Consider the following 18,110-nt stretch of genomic DNA (forward strand, 5'->3'; position numbering starts at 1 on the left):
GTTTACTAAGTTCCAGTCAGTTATATTTGTGAAACCTCACTGAAAGCATTTGGGCTGCACTGGTGACACCAAGAGACCTAATTTAGTCTGCAGGACTTTTATTACTGAGGATTATGCAAGAGATGGGAGAGAAACAAATTTGACTCTCAAGAGCCCAGGCTGAGTTTGCAGGGCCAGCCATTAAAAAAGCCATCTTTTTATTTGTAACTGTATTTGATACAAGATCAAGAGTAAACATGAAACCCCACAATGACATTTTATAGTTTTTACATAACCAAACTATACTTTAAATCACTGAAGTGCCTTATCACTGCAATTTCATAGTATTTAGTTAGACTAGTACAGAGTAAGAAACTTGGGACTGGCAGAGTACTTCACATGTGTCTCAAGATATCACACACACAATTCTAAGGCCTGGTCTACACTAGGAGGTTATGCCGAATTTAGCAGCGTTAACGCGAATTAACCCTGCACCCGTCCACACAACGAAGCTATTTATTTCGACATAGAGGTCTCTTTAAATTGATTACTGTACTCCTCCCCGACGAGGGGAGTAGCACTAAATTCTACATGGCCATGTCGAATTAGGGTAGGTGTGGATGGAATTAGACGCGGATAGCTCCGGGAGCTATCCCACAGTGCACCACTCTGTTGACGCTCTGGACAGCAGTCCGAGCTTGGATGCTCTGACCAGCCACCAGCCACACAGGAAAAGCCCCGGGAAAATTTGAATTCCTTTTCCTGTCTGGCCAGTTTGAGTCTCATTTCCTGTTTGAACATCGTGGCGAGCTCAGCAGCACTGGCAACGATGCAGCGCTCTCCAGCAGAGGTGACCATGCAATCGTAGAATAGAAAGAGGGCCCCCAGCATGGACTGATCGGGAAGTCTTGGATCTGATCGTTGTGTGGGGCAATGAGTCCGTGCTTTTGGAGCTGCGATCGAAAAAACGGAATGCGAAGATCTACGAGAAGATCTCAAAAGCCATGACGGAGAGAGGATACAGCCGGGATGCAACGCAGTGCCGCATGAAAATCAAGGAGCTGAGACAAGCGTACCAGAAGACCAAAGAGTCAAAACAGACGCTCTGGATACCAGCCCCAGACGTGCCGTTTCTACGAGGCACTGCATTCCATTCTAGGTGCGGCCGCCACCACTACCCCACCACTGTCCGTGAACTCTGACGACGGGGTATTGTCGACGGCCGCTTCCTCGGAGCTGTTCGCGGACAGGGAAGATGAGGAAGGAGATGAGGAGGACGAGGCAGTCGACAGCACTTTCAACGCTAATTTCCCTGACAGCCAGGATCTCTTCATCACCCTCACAGAGATCCCCTACCAACCCTCCCAAGGCGGTAACCCGGACCGTGAATCAGGGGAAGGATCAGTAGGTAAGTGTTCAAAATAAATGTTTACAACAGAATAGGAATGGTATCTTAACAATGGGTTTTTCATGATTAGTTTGCCCTAGGCGCTTTAGTTTTTAGTCCTTGCCAGTGCAGCTACTGGAAAATTCTGTCAATATGTCCGGGGATAGAGCAGAAATCCTCCTGGGACATCTCCACGAAGGTCTCCTGGAGGTATTGTGAAAGCCTTTGCATCTGGTTCCTGGGGAGAGCGGCTTTATTGTGTCCTCCATGGTAGGAAACTTTTCCGCGCCAGGCTAGCAACAAGTACTCTGGGATCATTGCCTCGCAAAGCATGGCGGCATACGGCCCTAGCGTTTGCTGGCATTCACGCAGCATGCGCTCTTTCTCTGTCTCCAAAATCCTCATCAGAGTGATATCACTCATGGTGACCTGCTTTGAATTAGGGGAATGTTAGTATTGGGACTGATTTCCTGTTCCTTTACATAACTGTAACCGGCGGTTTACAGCCACGCGGTGGAGGCGGGACAGGGGCAGCATGCAGGGATCTTTCCCGAGGACAGCCGCGACGGGGGTGGGACAGGGGCAGAGTTCATGCTGGCCGGATTGCCGGCAGCAGGAACTGGCCAACGCTAGGAGCATTGCTTGGAACGTGAAAGGAGGGCACTGCTATAAATTAAGCTTTAAGCAGCCAAAAGCCTACGGCTTACCATGTCCGCCTGCTAGCCGAATTCCGTTGTCCGGCCCCGCTTGTGTGATCTGTACAGCAAGACCCCAGGCACTCAATGGGAAAGCCGAAAATTCGACCTTGTACTGAGTGCGCATGTGATAGGTACTGTGCATGGTCTTGTTCACAGAGAAAGAATATATTAATTGTTTGCAAAACTGTATCTTTGTGAGGAATTCACTCCCTTTTTCCCATCCCACAGCTGCAAGTGTCTCCCGTGCTACCCCAGCATCCCCCTCCTAGAGGCTGGTGCAGATCAAGTGACGAAAGAGGACACGGGACGAGATGTTCTCAGAACTTATGGGCTGCTCCCGAGCCGAGGTGGCACAGCAGACCCAGTGGAGGGAGAAAATGTCGCAATACCAGCGATCACACAGCGAACGGGAGGACAGGTGGCGGCAGGAAGACCAGCAGGCGACTCAAACGCTGCTTGGACTAATGAGGAAGCAAACGGACACGCTCCGGCGCCTTGTAGATGTTCTGCAGGACCGGAGGCAGGAGGACAGAGCCCTGCTGCATTCTATCTCTAACCGCCCTCCCCCGCCACAAAGTCCCATCCCTCCCCTCACCCAAAGTCCCAAGAAGGAGGGGCGGCAGGAGCCGTGAAAACAGTCACTCCACCCCTGCAGACTGCTCAAGTAGCAGAAGGCTCTCATTCCCAAAGATTTGATAAGTCCTTTCCTTCACTCCAAAAGCACCTCACCCAAGCCCCCGTCCCAGTTTCATCCCCTAACTGTGTAGTTGTTAATAAAAAATACGTTTCTGTTAATTACTGTTTCCGTCATGTTCTTTTAGAGGAGAGTGTGTTTGAAGGGTGGGAAGGGGGTTGGTAATTGGAGAGAACAGTCACCTTTACCAGGGTACAGACACGGGGGCAGGTTCAGCAGAAGGTCACACACACATTGCAGTCACTAGGCACCCTGGTCAGTCTGGGAGGTGGTTTTCATGTTCTGTGTGGGGGGGCTATGTGAGTTTGTGGCGGGAGAGGGCAGTTACAGATCTTATGCAGTGGTCCTTAGCCTGGATGACAGAGCCACGCAGCAGGGGATCTGTAACCGCCCTCCCCCGCCACAAAGTCACATAGCCCCCACACACAGAGACCCGAAAAGGAGGGGTGGCAGGCTCCATTGAAACAACCAGTCCACCACTGCGGACCGCTCTAGGAGCAGGAGCCTGTCATTCCTCGAGTTTAGAAGCATTCTTTCCATCACTACACCTGCTCCCCCCCACAGTCTGCGTCCCAGTTTCAACACTTTACCACGAAATCCTTAATAAAGAAAATGGTGTTAATGAACAAAGTTTCATTTATTTTATTTTTAAAGGTGTGCTGGAAGGGGGGACGGGGGTTGGTAACTGGAGAGGATAGTCAACATTAACTGGGTAAAGAAACGGGAACAGGTTCAGCTTTTGTTTAAACTAACTTAATAGTCACAAGTTACCCTGCTCACTCTGGAACCTAGCTTTCAAAGCTTCCTGGATGCACAGCGCGTCCCGCTGGGCTCTTCTAATCGCCCGGCTGGGCGTAATCAGCAGCCAGGCGATTTGCCTCAACCTCCCACCCAACTATAAACGTCTCCCCCTTGCTCTCACAGAAATTGTGAAGCACACAGCAAGCTGCAATAACAATGGGGATATTGGTTTCGCTGAAATCAGAGCAAGTCAGTAAGCTTCTCCATCTCCCCTTCAGACGTCCAAAAGCACACTCCACCACCATTCTGCACTTGCTCAGCCGGTAGTTGAAGAGTTCTTTTTCACTGTCCAGGGCGCCTGTATAGGGCTTCACGAGCCAGGGCATTAGTGGGTAGACTGGGTCCCCGAGGATCACTATAGGCATCTCCACATCCCCAACAGTTATTTTGTGGTCTGGGAAGTAAATACCTTCCTGCAGCCGTCTAAACAGACCAGGAGTTCCTGAAAATGCGTGCGTCATGAACCTTGCCCAGCCATCCGATGTTGATAAAACGTCCCCTATGGTCCACCAGTGCTTGCAGCATCATTGAAAAGTAGCCCTTTCGGTTAATGTACTGGCTGGCCTGGTGGGCCGGTCCCAGGATAGGGATGCGAGTTCCATCTATAGCCCCACCGCAGTTTGGGAATCCCATCGCAACGAAGCCATCTATGATCACCTGCACATTTCCAAGGGTCACTACCTTTGAGAGCAGTAGCTCAACGATTGCGTTGGCTACTTGCATCACAGCAACCCCCACGGTAGATTTGCCCACTCCAAATTGATTTGCGCCTGACCGGTAGCTGTCTGGCGTTGCAAGCTTCCAGAGGGCTATGGCCACTCGCTTCTGGACAGTCAGGGCTGCTCGCATCCGGGTGTCCTTGCGCTTCAGGGCAGGGGACAGCAACTCACAAAGTTCCAGGAAAGTTCCCTTACGCATCCGAAAGTTTTGCAGCCACTGTGATTCATCCCAGACCTGCAGCACTATGTGGTCCCACCAGTCTGTGCTCGTTTCCCGGGCTCAGAATCGCCGTTCCACAGCATCAACATGACCCATTGCCACCATGATGTTCACGGCGTGGGGTCCCATGCTTTGTGAGAGGTTTGTGCCCCTCTCAGACTTGATGTCCTCACCGCGCTGCCGTAGCCTCCTCGCCCAATTTCTCTGGAAAAGGTGGATGATAAGCTGCGAGGTGTTGACAACGGCCATAACTGCAGCGATGGTCGCAGCGGGCTCCAGGCTCGCAGTGCTGTGGTGTCCGCACTGTCAATCACCAGAAAAATGCGCGAACTGATTGCCCGCCGGCACTTTCACGGAGGGAGGGCGGGAGTGAGGGTTGAATGACCACAGTTACTCAAAACCACCCTTGACACATTTTTTGCCCCAGCAGGCATTGGGGGCTCGACCCAGAATTCCAATGGGCAGCGGGGACTGCGGGGACTGTGGGATAGCTGCCCACAGTGCACCGCTTCCAATGTCGACGCTTGCCCCATTAGTGTGAACTCACAAAGTCGAATTACTGTCCTTAGTGTGGATACACACGTTCGACTTTGTAATATTGGTTCCACAAATTCACTTTAAGAAAAATCGAACTACTCTCGTAGTGTAGACATATCCTAACTTCCATTAACACTAAGCTATATAAAGATTAAGTTACTTTTTATGTAATTCAAATACATTTTTAAAATCTATGAAGACGTTCTTCTTCAGAGAAATGGTGCTCTAGATTCCACTTGGTAGATACAAAATGCTCTAAGTGATGCCAAATATATCATCATCATTAAACTATGTCAGTTCACTTTGCAGTGGTTTATTTAAACATTAATAGTAATACTTATAACCTTTGAAGACAAATATAGGTTTCTAAGAGATCCTGAACTAATCTTGCAATAGATCACTCAAAACTTTGAAATTCATTCACTTCTGCAAGGTTTCATATAGTAGATGAGAAGCTGCTTTTAGGCAAACACCTCTAGACTATATTTGTGAGAATTCAGTCACATGTATGATTTAAAGTTTGTATTTTCTCCCTTAAAATATTTATAACCAATAGAACAAATAAAAATTCCTCACCTACCTGTTCTTTTTCTTTCAATAATTTTTCAAAGGCAAGAGCTTTTTCTTTTATTGAGTGGGATTCAAATTCTCTCTCTTTCAGCATCATTGAAAATTGCATGTTAGTCTCTTGTAATGCCCGGAATTCGGTTTCTTTCTCCCTGCATTTTGCTACTATTTTTTCATTTTCTTCTTTCAGCGTACAGATGTCCATTTCTAAAATTAGGTTTCTCTCTTTAAGATTAGTGACGGCTTGTTTTAAAAGCTCGTTTTCATTTTCTTTGTTACTAAGATTTTCACTTACAGAAAGTAACTGATCACTTTTAGACTTAATCAAGAGGTCTTTTTCCCTAAGTGACTTCTGGAAAACATCACATTTTCCCTTTATCTGCTTCATCTCCGGATCAGTGTCCTTTTGTCCCTTTCTTTCTAACTCTGATGTTGCAGCCATGGAATCAGACAGTCTTTGATTATTTTCCTTAAGAATTCTGATAGTCACATCTTTTTCTTGTAAAATTTTTTTAAGCTGCTCCAATTCCTGTTGAAGGAGTTTGGACGCATCACTGACTATTTCAGGAGGAGTACTGCTTGGAATATCTGATGCTTGTGAAACAGAAGAAGCCATCAGCAGAGGTGGTGTTACCATATCAAGTTTTCCCAGAAGAAGATCCTTGGTATTATGAAGCTGTCCTATACGATGCTGAACTTGTGCTAACTCCTGACTAAAACTTTTCATTTTTTTCTCATTCTGCTCATAACTCTGGATCAAGCCATTATAATCCATCTGTAATTTAGAACTGCTATCACTGTCAACTGAAATTTGTGCCTGAAGCTTGTGTAGCTCCTCTTGGAGATGAGCTGACTCATGCTGCATGTTCTGGACTGTAGTCATTACTTGTTGCTTCCACTCTTCCATCTTCTTTACTTGTTGCTTTAATTTGTCACGCTCTTGTAAAAGCTCCTCAAACTGATTACTGTTAACACCTCCTGACCCACTGTCAGTACCTATGTTGGATGTCTGCAGGACAGTCAATAAGGTTTGGCATTTTTGACTCAAGGCATCTATTTCAATATCTTTCTCTCGAATGATACGGGACAAATTCTGAATAGTCTCTCTAAACATATCTTGGCTGCTACTTTCAAACCTATTAGATAATTTTTGGTTCTCTTCTTGTAACTTCATCAGAGCAGTTTCCTTAGCTGCCACCATATCCATGATTTTATGATACTCTGTTTTTAACTGACTGTTTTCTCTAGTTTTTTCACTCAAAACTGCCAGCACCTGTTCTCTTTCCATGGCATAGGCTTGCAGTTGCTGTCGAAGGTACAGAACATCCTGTCTATATGATGAAGAGGAAATACTTGCATGGAGAGCTTGTATCTCAAAGTCTTTCTCTTGGATGATCTGAGTAAGTTTACCAACTTGATCTTTAGACAAGTGATCAATTTGTTGAGTTAAGACGACATTCTTTTCATTCAGAAGCTTAATCTCCTTTTCTCTCTCTTTGATACCTTTTACTAGTCTTTCAATTTCAGACTTAGACAAGTCATGTTTTTCGTTACCATTTTCTCCATTCAGTGTCTGGGCTTTGGTTTCTTGAAAGAGATCAGAGGAGTCTGTCTGAAAGACGTGCCTCTCATTGTGCAACTGAGTTTTAATTTGTTCAATTGTTTTCTGCAAACTTTTAATTTCCTCATCTTTCTCCAAGAAAAGCTTTTCATGTGTGACATTCATTTGCTCATACTGAAATTTGGACTCATCTATTTCCCTTTTATGCTCCTGCAAAGACTGCTGAAGTTGCACAGTATTTTGACTCTGATCTTCAATTGTTTTTTTGTGAAGTTTTATTTCCTCTTCAAGATTATTCTTTATTACATGTAACTGTGTTATCTCAGCTTCAAGTTCAGTAATAATATCAAGTGTTTTAGGCTCAGCCACAGGTGGAGATCTGCTTTGCTGGTCCTTTAGTCTTTCAATCTCTTCTTTCAGATGATTGTTTTCTTCTTTCATGGCTGCAAGACTTTTGTCCTTTTCTTCTAAATTTTGTCTTAAAATCTCATGCTTTTTGGAATCCTTAACATATTCCTCAAGTTCCTGTTGCAACTCTAGAGCTCTATTTTTAAATTTTTCAACAAACACCTCTTTCTCTTTTATGAGTTCTGTCAACTGCTTTTGTCCTCCTAAGCTAGTTGTCAACATCTCTTTAGTTTCTTCATGGTCGGCTTCCATCTGCTCAATGTTTCTTTTGAGTTCTGCTATCTCAAAGTCCCTCTCTTGATTGCATTTCACTAGACGCTCATGTTCAAGCTGTAATGCATTGGTGTTCATGTTACGTGCATTTGACAGGTCCTCAATGGTTTGTTCATATTTTTGTGCTTGTTCCAACAGCCGCTTTTCGGTCTGGCTTAATTCAGTTTCCAACTGTCCTTTTTCCATTTTCAAAGCCTCCAACATAGTATCTTTTTCCAGGGAAACCTTATTTTTCTCAGCAAAGGCTTCGTGCAACTGCTGTTTTAGTTCTTCACAGACTGCCAGAAGCTTTCCATTTTCCATTTTAAGATCAGAAACTGATTTCTCCAAATTTTGATTTAGTTGTTTATTTTCTGAAATGTCTTTATTTAGTTTTGCAATTTCTGCTTCTCTTTCTTTAAGTGAAAGATCTTGAGAGTTACTGTTAGGTTCTTGATTAATTATCTTTGTTAACTCATTCTGGGAAACAGAAAGTTCCTCCTCTTTTTGTTTCAGATTTTGCTTCAATTCTGCAATTTCCTTTTTATTATTCAAGTTACAATCTTGGGATTTCTTTAGTTGTTCTTGTAAATCCTTAATGTTATGCTGAAGCTCCTGATTACTCATATGCAAATCATTAAGTGCAAATGTACAGTGGTTCATTTTTGATTTCTGGGTTTCTAGTTCCTTACTCATTTCCATCTTCTCAGCTTCTACTTCAGACACTTTCCTTCTTTCAAAAGCTATGTCAAGTTTCAGCTGGTTGATGGTACTATCAGCTTCTGTATGCTGTTTTGATAGCTGCTCTTTCAGGGTAAACATATGCTAAAATAAACAGAAACAAGCATTCATCAGGATAAAAACAGAGCCAGTAAAAACAGAGCTTTCATTCATGTAATCATCTGGATAACAAAAGAATATAAAGGATTTTTTAAAAGGAGTTGACTAAGTAGTTATTTTCAAATTATTAAAAATATATTCCATCAAATCTATAGAATCACTCTCCAAAAGAATAAGTCAAATGTGAAAGTCAAAAATTTCCAGGATTTCTCAGGATAATTAAATTGGCATACAGTAAACATCCATTTAGCTGTGTACTTCCAAATATTTTGAGCTATTATTTAGAGCTAGTGAGGTGTTAAATCAAGTCACAAATAAGTAAATGTGATTAATGTTCATTCACATTAATACATAAATATGAATTAACATACAGTCTGTACCACCTGCAAGTAGTGTTTATATTTGACTTCCACAAAAAACTTGATAAATTGGTATAGCATGCCTGCCTAATATAGACCATATCCGAATATTTGAGACTCAAACAGAGGTTAAACATGTTAGAAATTATAGGAATATTTCTTCCATTCCAGTCTTTATTAAAAAGCCTATAGAAAATATGGAACATTTTGAGACTATTTTAAACACATGGTCAAAACACAATGATATTAGCACACAACAGCAAAGACAAATGTATTGAATATTCACTTTTCAATAGACAACTCTGTTTCAGTACATTTTTATGTTAAAAACACCCAATAATTAACAAAATGTACTGTCCTTTCATGAACTTGCTTGAGCACCCCTAAGAGAAGTCAGTGCTTCCCAAGAGCGGACAGCCTAAGATTTTCAGATATACCATAATAATTCTATCAAACCACTGGCGTTCAAGTGATGTACTGGAAGAAAATAGCATAGTACATTTAAAAAAGAACCTATTTTGGTCTACAAGATAGCTTAAGCCATGAAGCCTTAACATCAAAGAAATCCCAGGTGTATATAAGATTTGGTTAAGACAAAGGAAAACTTTTTTCAACTAGGTCAAATGAACATTTGGAACTTTAAAATTCTTAACACAGCAGTAACAAAATACAATTGAAAATTTGACAGACAGCTCATTTATTATAGGCAGCACAGACTGTGATGCTTACAGTTAAGTTGCCCGACACTTTCCATTATAAGACTTTGTTTTCAGTTAATTTTGCCAAACAAACCATTTGGCCTGAAATTTCGCATGCCAGGTGCCCAAGGCTGATGTTTTGGGGACAGTTTCAATTAAAATGCTTCAGCCATTTTTTAGAATGAGATTAGTGAAAAACATACCTTTTTGCCCACATTAAAAAACTCTTTACAATAGTTTCAGTGGGCATCTCTAGCACCTCCATACTTTGGAGCAGGGACTTGAAATTTTGTAATGGGGGAATGGGATGGAGGGCGTGGGGGAAGAGCCTCTCCCACTAACGCTAGTGATGTGCTTTTGCTGTCCCTGAGAAAATTCATCCAAATTTGGCAAAGTTCTAACCCTTTGGGGGGAAAAAGTGTTTGCACATGCTCAGTAGAGACACACTACAGTTTTGCAGCTAAATTCTCTGAAGATTCCATTTGCACTGAGCATGCTCCACTTCTCACAGCTCTTATGTGCTGACTAGACTGCGCATGAGCCATTCCCACAGTGAGATGGAGCATGCACCATCCTGTGGCTTCAGGGACTGAACAAGACTTTCACTGCAATTGCTCCTCCTGGCTGCCAGGAGCTGCTGTAGTGACAAGGACAGGAACTGAGAGCAACTCTCAATGCTCTCTCTACTGGCATGCAGGCAAAATAGAGGAGACAGAAACTACCTGACTCAAATGAAGAATAAGGGCGAGGGTAAGGTAAGAATAGGAGCGGAAAGACAGGGGCAGAAGGGTCTATAACCACTGGGACACACTCCCCTACAGGACTGAGAACTGAAACCATTATTCTATAGTCTCAATATTCTTTTGCAGTTTAGCAAACAGCTGTGAAATCCACCTGACAGTGTGTCTTCACTCCTCATCTAATGGCAGGTCTACATGGAAGGTGACAGCCTTCCATTGCTACCAGTTACTCTGTTAGCTCATGTGGGAGAGGTCTATGCTATGGATCTAAAGATCCCAATCCTACAGATGACCCACATGGGGGCCAACATGGTTCCATATAACTGAAAAAACAAAATTTTCTTCAAGCTTTCTAAAAACATAAGAAATTACATTAAAAATATATCTAGAATTTAAATTAATTTAAAAATTAAGAACACTGAGGTTGCAAAGTAAAAAGCCTACAAAATGCTTGAATAAGGTTGCCCATTCAACCTCCTTGTGCAGATGTATTATTGGTGGAGCTTGACAGCATTTCTTTGTTTGGGTGTAATGCAATAACTTTTGACCATGACATCCAATCAATTCCAAAAGTTAAGGGAATATTCTAAGCATTAATGGACAGAACACTATGCAATTTGGTGAAAAATATGAAAACCTTAAGGGGGAAATGGGGAACACATTAAGCCCCTGGCATCTGGTTAGCAGAGCTAACACCTCCAACCACCCTTTTAATTGTCTATAAATTGAAGAACTGATTTATCGCATTCATTAACATATTCAGCAGAACAAACCACCTCATTTGAGTTCTGCCAATCCTCCCAATGCTGCTGACACATTGAAAGGGAAAGAAAGGGAGAGGAAAAAAAAAAGGAGAATAAGAACGGTGGTAGTGGGGAATGGAGGTGCACACAGAGGGAGAAGGAGAATGAGGGATCATGGTATTGGGGCATGAAGGAATAGGGGCAGGCACAATCTCTGGCAGGAGAAAAAGGGGGACCTGGAAATGGGGGCACACAGAACCCTTGGCAGGGGGAGGAGGGAGAAATGGGGGGCACATAGATCCCTGACCGAGGGGGTAAAGTGAAGACCCTCATTTGGGGCCACACATCGCCCTTGGCATGAGGGGAAATGGAGAGGTCACAAAGAAACCCTAATGAGGGGGGGGGGGAAAATGGAGAACCTTGATACAGTTTGGAAGGAAGGTACGGGGGTGCATATAGCCTCTTGCATGGGAGGAAAATTGAGGGACCCTGGTATGGGGGAAGAGGTAAAAAGACAGCACACAGAGCCCCTGGAATGGGGAGTCACACACACTTGGTGGAGGTGAGAATGGGGGGCAGAAAGCAAAGATTCTGTGGTATGGGTCTGTGTGTGTGCAGTGAGTCACTGAAGTAAAAGGGGGATAGAAGGGTGGCACACAAAAGGCTTTTTGTAGTGAATGCAAGGAATCGCTGGTGTGTGCAATGATCACAGATAGGAGGAAGAATTTAATTAGAAAAATGTGAATGATAATTGGGAATCCTTTAAGAACACCTTACTAGATGCCCCAAAAAGCACAATCTCACAATCAAGGAAGAAGGCTGGGCTGGTTAAATAACCAACCTGGTTTAGAGGGAAGGAGAGTGAAGGCAGCTGTAAAAAATATGTGACAAATGGAAGAAAGGGAAAGTTGATACTAATGAATATAAATCAGAAGTTAGGAATTGCAGAAAATTGATAAGGCCAGGGACAAAAGGAGAAATCTATGGCTGGGAGAATTAAAGATAATAAGATGGAGTTTTTTAAATATATTAGGAACAAAAAGAATCCTGACAATGGTATTGGCCCATTACTAGATGGAAATGGTAGAATCAACAATAATAATGCAGAAAAGGCAGAAGTGTTCAATAAATATTACTGTTTTGTATTTGGGGAAAAAAACAGATGATATAGTCTCATCATATGGTGATAACACACTTTAGACTCCACTCACATCTCTGGAGGACGTTAAACAGTAGCTACTAAAGTTAGACATTTTAAAATAAGCAGGTCCAGCCACCTTGTACTCAAGAGATGTAAAAGAACTGGCTGCTGAGCTAGCTGGACAATTAATGTTGATTTTCAATTAGTCTTGGAGTACTGGGGAAGTTCCAGATGACTGGAAGAAACCTAATTTGCCAATTTTTAAAAAGGGTAAATGAGATAACCCAGTTAATTATAGGTCTGTCAGCCTGACATCGATTCTGGGAAGATAATGGAATGGCTCATTTGGGATGCAATTAATAAAGAACTAAAGAAGGGTAATGTAATTAAGGCAAATCAAGATGGGTTTATAGAAAACAGATCCTGTCAAACAAACCTGATATCTGTTGTTGATGAAATTGTTATGGGGTGGTCCCCTGAGAATCCTTTCAGGTCTTAAGTAAAGCCCAAACCACTTCATGTCTCCTTTACCACCACGTTTTATTTTGTTGTGCCAGCAGGCCTCTACCGGTAGCGCTATTTACTTATATTTACAAGCCCTAGCCAGCTCCCCCACTTGCTTCTGGAGAAGGGAATAGAATTGGCAGCAGTCAACCCTGCCCATCTCTGCTTTCCTTCTGGTTCTCAGCTCCCTCTTCCATGGTTTCCTTCCTCTCAAATTATAGGCTCCCAGATCCTGGGGTTGCTTCCCCCACTAATTAGCCCTTCAGCTATAGATCTACTCAGCTGATTGACCCTTCTCAATTAATCTATATTGGTGGGGATTTGAGAGACAGGATGCTGAGTCAGCTCCTGATTCAGCACACCCTGTTACAGAGATTACAAATGTGTTTGATAAACATAATAGTGCTGATGTAATGTACTTAGACTTCTGTCAGGGATTTGATTTGGCACCGCACAACATTCTGATTAAAAAACTAGAATGATATAAAATTAACATGGCACCCATTAAATGATTTAAAAACTACTAACTGATGGGGCTCAAAATGTAACTGCAAACAGGGAATTATCATCAAAGAGGTCTGCTCCCAGTGAGGTCCCTCTGGGATTGTTATCTTCGCCCTATGCTATTTAACATGTTTATCAAATGACCTGGAAGAAAACATAAAATCATCACTGATAAAGTTTGCAGATGACACAAAAATTGGAGAAGTGGTAAATAATGAAGATGACAGGTCTCTGATTCAGAAAGATCTGGATCACTTGGTAAACTGGGTGCAAGCAAACAATGTGTGTTTTAATAACTTAAATGTAACTGTATACACCTAGGAATAAAGAATGTAGGCCATATTTACAGAATGGGGGACTCTATCCTGGGAAGTAGTGATCCTAACAAAGATTTGGAGGTTGTGGTGGATACTCAACTAAACATGAGCTCCAAGTGAGATGCTGTGGTCAAAAGAGCTAATGCGATCCTGGGATGCATAAACAGGGGAATCTCGAGTAGTTAGTAGAGAAGTCATTTTATCAGTATATTTGGCTCTAGCACAACTGCTGCTGGAATACTGTGCCCAGTTCTGGTGTCCTCATTTCAAGAAGGATGTGGATAAGCTGGAGAGGGTTCAGAGAAGAGCCAAGAGAATGAGTAAAGGATTAGAAAACATGCCTTATTGTGAGCTGAATCTATTTGGCTTAACAAAGAAAAGGTTAAGGTGTGACTTGATTACAGTCTATAAGTACGTACATGGGGAAAAATATTAAATAATGGGCTCTTCAATCTAGCAGAGAAAGGTATACCACGATCCAAGGGCTGAAAGTTGAAGATAGACAAATTCAGACTGGAAATAAGGCATAAATTGAGTATTTCTCAAATCGGGGGTCCTGACTCAAAAGAGAGTTGCAGAGGGGGTCACAAGGTTATTTTAGGGGGATCACAGTATTGCCAACCTACTTCTTCGCTGCCTTCAGAGCTGGGCAGCCGGAGATTGGCGGCTGTTGGCTGGGCACCCAGCTCTGAAAGCAGCGCTATGGCAGCAGCCACGCAGAAGTAAGGGTGATAATACCATGCCACCCTTACTTCTGCACTGCTGAATCCAAAGCTGGGGCCAGAGAGTGGTGGCTGCTGACTGAGGGCCCTGCTCTGAAGGCAGCAGTGCAGAAGTAAAGGTGGCAATACCATACCATGCCATCCTCACCTCTGTGCTGCTGCTGGCGGCAGCTGTGTCTTCAGAGCTGGGCTCGCAGCCAGCAGCTGCCGCTCTCCAGCTGCCCAGGTCTGAAGGCAGTGCTGCCGTCAGCAGCAGCGCAGAAGTAAGGGTTGCAGTACCGCAACCCCGCCTACAATAACCTTGTGACCTCTCCCCCCACCACTTCTTTTTGGGTCAGGACCCCTACAATTACAACACTATGAATTTTAAGATTTAAATAGCTGATTTTTACAATTTTTAAAATCCTATGATAATGAAATTGACCAAAATGGACTTTGAATTTGGTAAGGCCCTAATTGTTGTGGTATTGATCATTTTCTTTCTGTAAAGTCAAGTAGTTAATGTGAAACAAATGTATTTCAAATACATTTTTAAAACCTGAATATCAGTTAAAATACTGACAAATATAAAACTATTAATATTTAATTAAAAATAATCTGTGACCACTAAGTTTCACATACTTCGGTCAAAATCTGATGATTTTTTTAAAAAAAGTTTAAGATGTTATGCTACTATAAACTAATAAAATTTAAAACTGATAAAAGGAAATGCTTTTTACATAACACACTGTTAACATATGAACTCATTGTCACAAGTTATTATGAAGGTCAAGATTTTATTAGGATTAAAAAAACCTAAACATATCCTTAGTATTGCAACATTCCTCAAAAGGGAAATAAACCCTCATGCTAGAGGGCACATGATAACCACTACCTGACAGAAATTAGTAAGAAATTTCCATTGTGGGTAGCGGGTATGTTATTCTATAATTGTCCATTACAGGAATTTTTTTGCATTTCCTTGAAGCTTCTGGTATCAGCCACTGTCAGGACGGATGCTGGACTAAATAAACCACTGGTCTTATCCAGTATGGCAAGAATAGACTATTGGGAACCTAATAGGCCCTGATATCTGTGAGCAAAGATTAACATCACACACTGAATGTCTAAAAAGTAAAGATGTCCATTAATTCTCAGCAATATTTGTTACCTGCATAGTTTCTTGATTCTGCTTGTCCAATTCTTCTAATTCTGCTGTTAGTGTTGCTCTTTCTGTAATACTTTCTTTGAGTTCGTTCTCCTTCCTTTCCAACTCTTGCCTTAATTGATTTAATTCCAAATTCGTGTCTTCAATAGATGCAGATGTAATATCCTCATTTTTATGTTGTAAACTTGCCAGTTTCTTCTGAAGTTCTTCCTTTAGTGGACATAAATTGGATTTTATACTATTATTCAAGTTTTTAAACACTGGTTTGAAAACAGGCTTTATATTTTGTCAACCAGAGCATTTTAAGTTTGAACAAAAAAGCAAGCCTTTTGGACACTAGAAACACAAGTTTACTTGAGTTTTATCCCAACTAAGCATTATTCAGTGTGAGGAAGGTGTCTCATTAACATTAATATACATATGTAAAAATATTTTCACCACAAAAATCCCAGTGCAACTTATAACTGCGCACAAAGAAGAATCACATCATCCACAAGTGAAATCTGTCCTCAGCTGGTGTAAATTGTCATAGCTGCATAATGGATGTGGCTCTTGGAGCACAGCATGATGCAAAATGGAAGAGGGAAGGGAGGGTTTTGACCAAGGGTATCCGAGTAAACCTCTGATGAAAAATGCAATGGGACTTTTAGTGTCCATGCAGAGTAGAGGGGACCTCAGTTTGAAAGTCCTTCCAAACACATAGTAAACTACATGGAACTCTGATTACCATAGAATAATGAGTCAACCCTGCCAAAAGTTAGAGGTTACTCACCATGTGCAGTAACATATTCATTGAGATGTTTGTTCCTATGGATGCTCCACTGTAGGCGGTGTAGCAGCACCCCTTGCACCTGGGCCACACAGGCGCTTCTCCCTGTCTGATGCCATGGGGGGGCATCTATATATATTGCTGTGCAATCCAACCGTCCTCAGTTCCTTCTCTACTGCAGAGTTTATCTTTGAGTTCTGAAGCAGAGGGGGGGAGGAGGGCAGGTAGTGGAGCACCCATAGGGGGACACATCTTGAAGAACCTCAGTTACTGCACATGGTGAGTAACCGTCTCTTCTTCAAGTAGTGTCCCTCTGGGTGCTTCACTGTAGATGACTGTAGAGCAGTGCCCATAGATGTAAGGCTGGGGCTTTGGAGTGATGTCCAGTAAGGAGGAGAGGACAGTGTGTCCTAGTAGGGGATCTGATGCTGCAACATGGATAGTATATAGTGTTGGCCAAAAGTGTCCATGGATGCCCAGGTGGCCCTTTGCAAATGTCAGTGATCGGCACATTGTTGAGAAAGACAATCAATGTGGAGAGAGTGCGAGTGGAATGCGCTCAAGTTCCAGGTGGAGGCAGCTAGTTGTGCAGTTGATAAGAAAGGCATATGCACTGAGAGATCCATTTGGAAAGACATTGTTTGGATGCAGCCACTCCCTTTGATCATTTGGCAGCTGAGAGGAATAAGCACGACAATTGTCTGAAAGATTTAGTTCTATCAAGGTAAAGGCTAATGCTCACCTAATGTCCAAGGTGTGTAGCATTGCTTCATGTTGGTTGGCATGCATTTCGGGAAGAAGCAGGGAAGGTGGATAAGTTGGTTCAAATGGAAGGAGAACAGCACCATGGCTAGGAATTTTGGATGTGTGCATGATGTGACCTTGCCGTTATGCAAAACTGTATACGGGGGGTATGCCATGAGAGCCTTATTTCTTCTCTGTCAGGCAGACGTGATAGCTACAAGAATTGCTGTTTTCATGGAAAGATGAATGTAAGAACATGTTGTCATGAGCTTAAATGGTGATCTGGTGAGACAGTTCAAAACGAGGTTGTGATGTCGTATGTGAGGGTAAAGGTTCTAACGGCCTTTAAGGAATCTCTTCATGAGCGGGGTATGTGAATATCGAATAGCCATCTATCTTGAGGTGGGGAATGCTGTGATGGCAGCCAAGTGCATCTGAACAGAGCTTGTAGAGAAGCCCGATCTTTTAAAATCTAATATATACTCTACAATGAATGGTAATGGGGCATTTATCACAGTTATGATTGGCTGTGCACCAGGATCGGAATTTTTCCCATTTCTGGAGGCAAGTACAGTGAGTAGTCTCACTTATTTAAGAGAACCTCTTCTATTGCCTCTGAACAGGACACCTCCAAATCCCGAAACCATGAAGGAGACATAGATTGAGTTGGAGGATTTGGCCCGCATCCTGCGAGAGGAGGTGTAGAATCAATTGCAGGGTGATCGGAGCACATAATATCATGCATAGGAGGTAAGGATACCAAATTTGTCATGGCCATGTTGGGAATATGAGGATGACTCAGGCTCGTTACACCTGTATTTTGTGAAGTACCTTGAACAAGAGGGGAAAAGGTGGAAAGGCATAGAGTAGTGGATCATCCCATGTAATAAGGAAGGTGTTTCCCAGAGACCAGTGGCTTAGAGCTGCTTGTGAGCAAAATCGAGGGAATTTGGCATTCTTGGTGTGTCAAAAGAGATCTATGTGGTGAAATCCCCAGTGGCTGAATATGCGCTGAAGGACTCTTGTATCTAGTTCCCACTCATGGTCTTGTGAGAACTG

At 42.7% G+C, this 18,110-nt stretch overlaps 1 protein-coding gene across 3 annotated transcripts in view; it reads right to left on the minus strand.

Moving 5' to 3' along the window:
* TRIP11 (thyroid hormone receptor interactor 11) overlaps positions 1–18,110 on the minus strand; it is an 83,731-nt gene that overhangs the window by 33,436 nt on the left and 32,185 nt on the right. For all 3 annotated transcript variants that reach the window (XM_008165732.4, XM_005285413.4, XM_065595622.1), the window contains 2 exons: positions 15,542–15,748; positions 5,616–8,648 (listed from right to left, as the gene is read on the minus strand). In XM_008165732.4, coding sequence (XP_008163954.2) covers positions 5,616–8,648; positions 15,542–15,748 — 3,240 coding nt within the window. The remainder of the gene's footprint in view (positions 1–5,615; positions 8,649–15,541; positions 15,749–18,110) is intronic.

Source organism: Chrysemys picta, chromosome 4 (genome assembly GCF_011386835.1).
Source record: "Chrysemys picta bellii isolate R12L10 chromosome 4, ASM1138683v2, whole genome shotgun sequence".
Lineage (NCBI taxonomy): Eukaryota > Metazoa > Chordata > Testudines > Emydidae > Chrysemys > Chrysemys picta.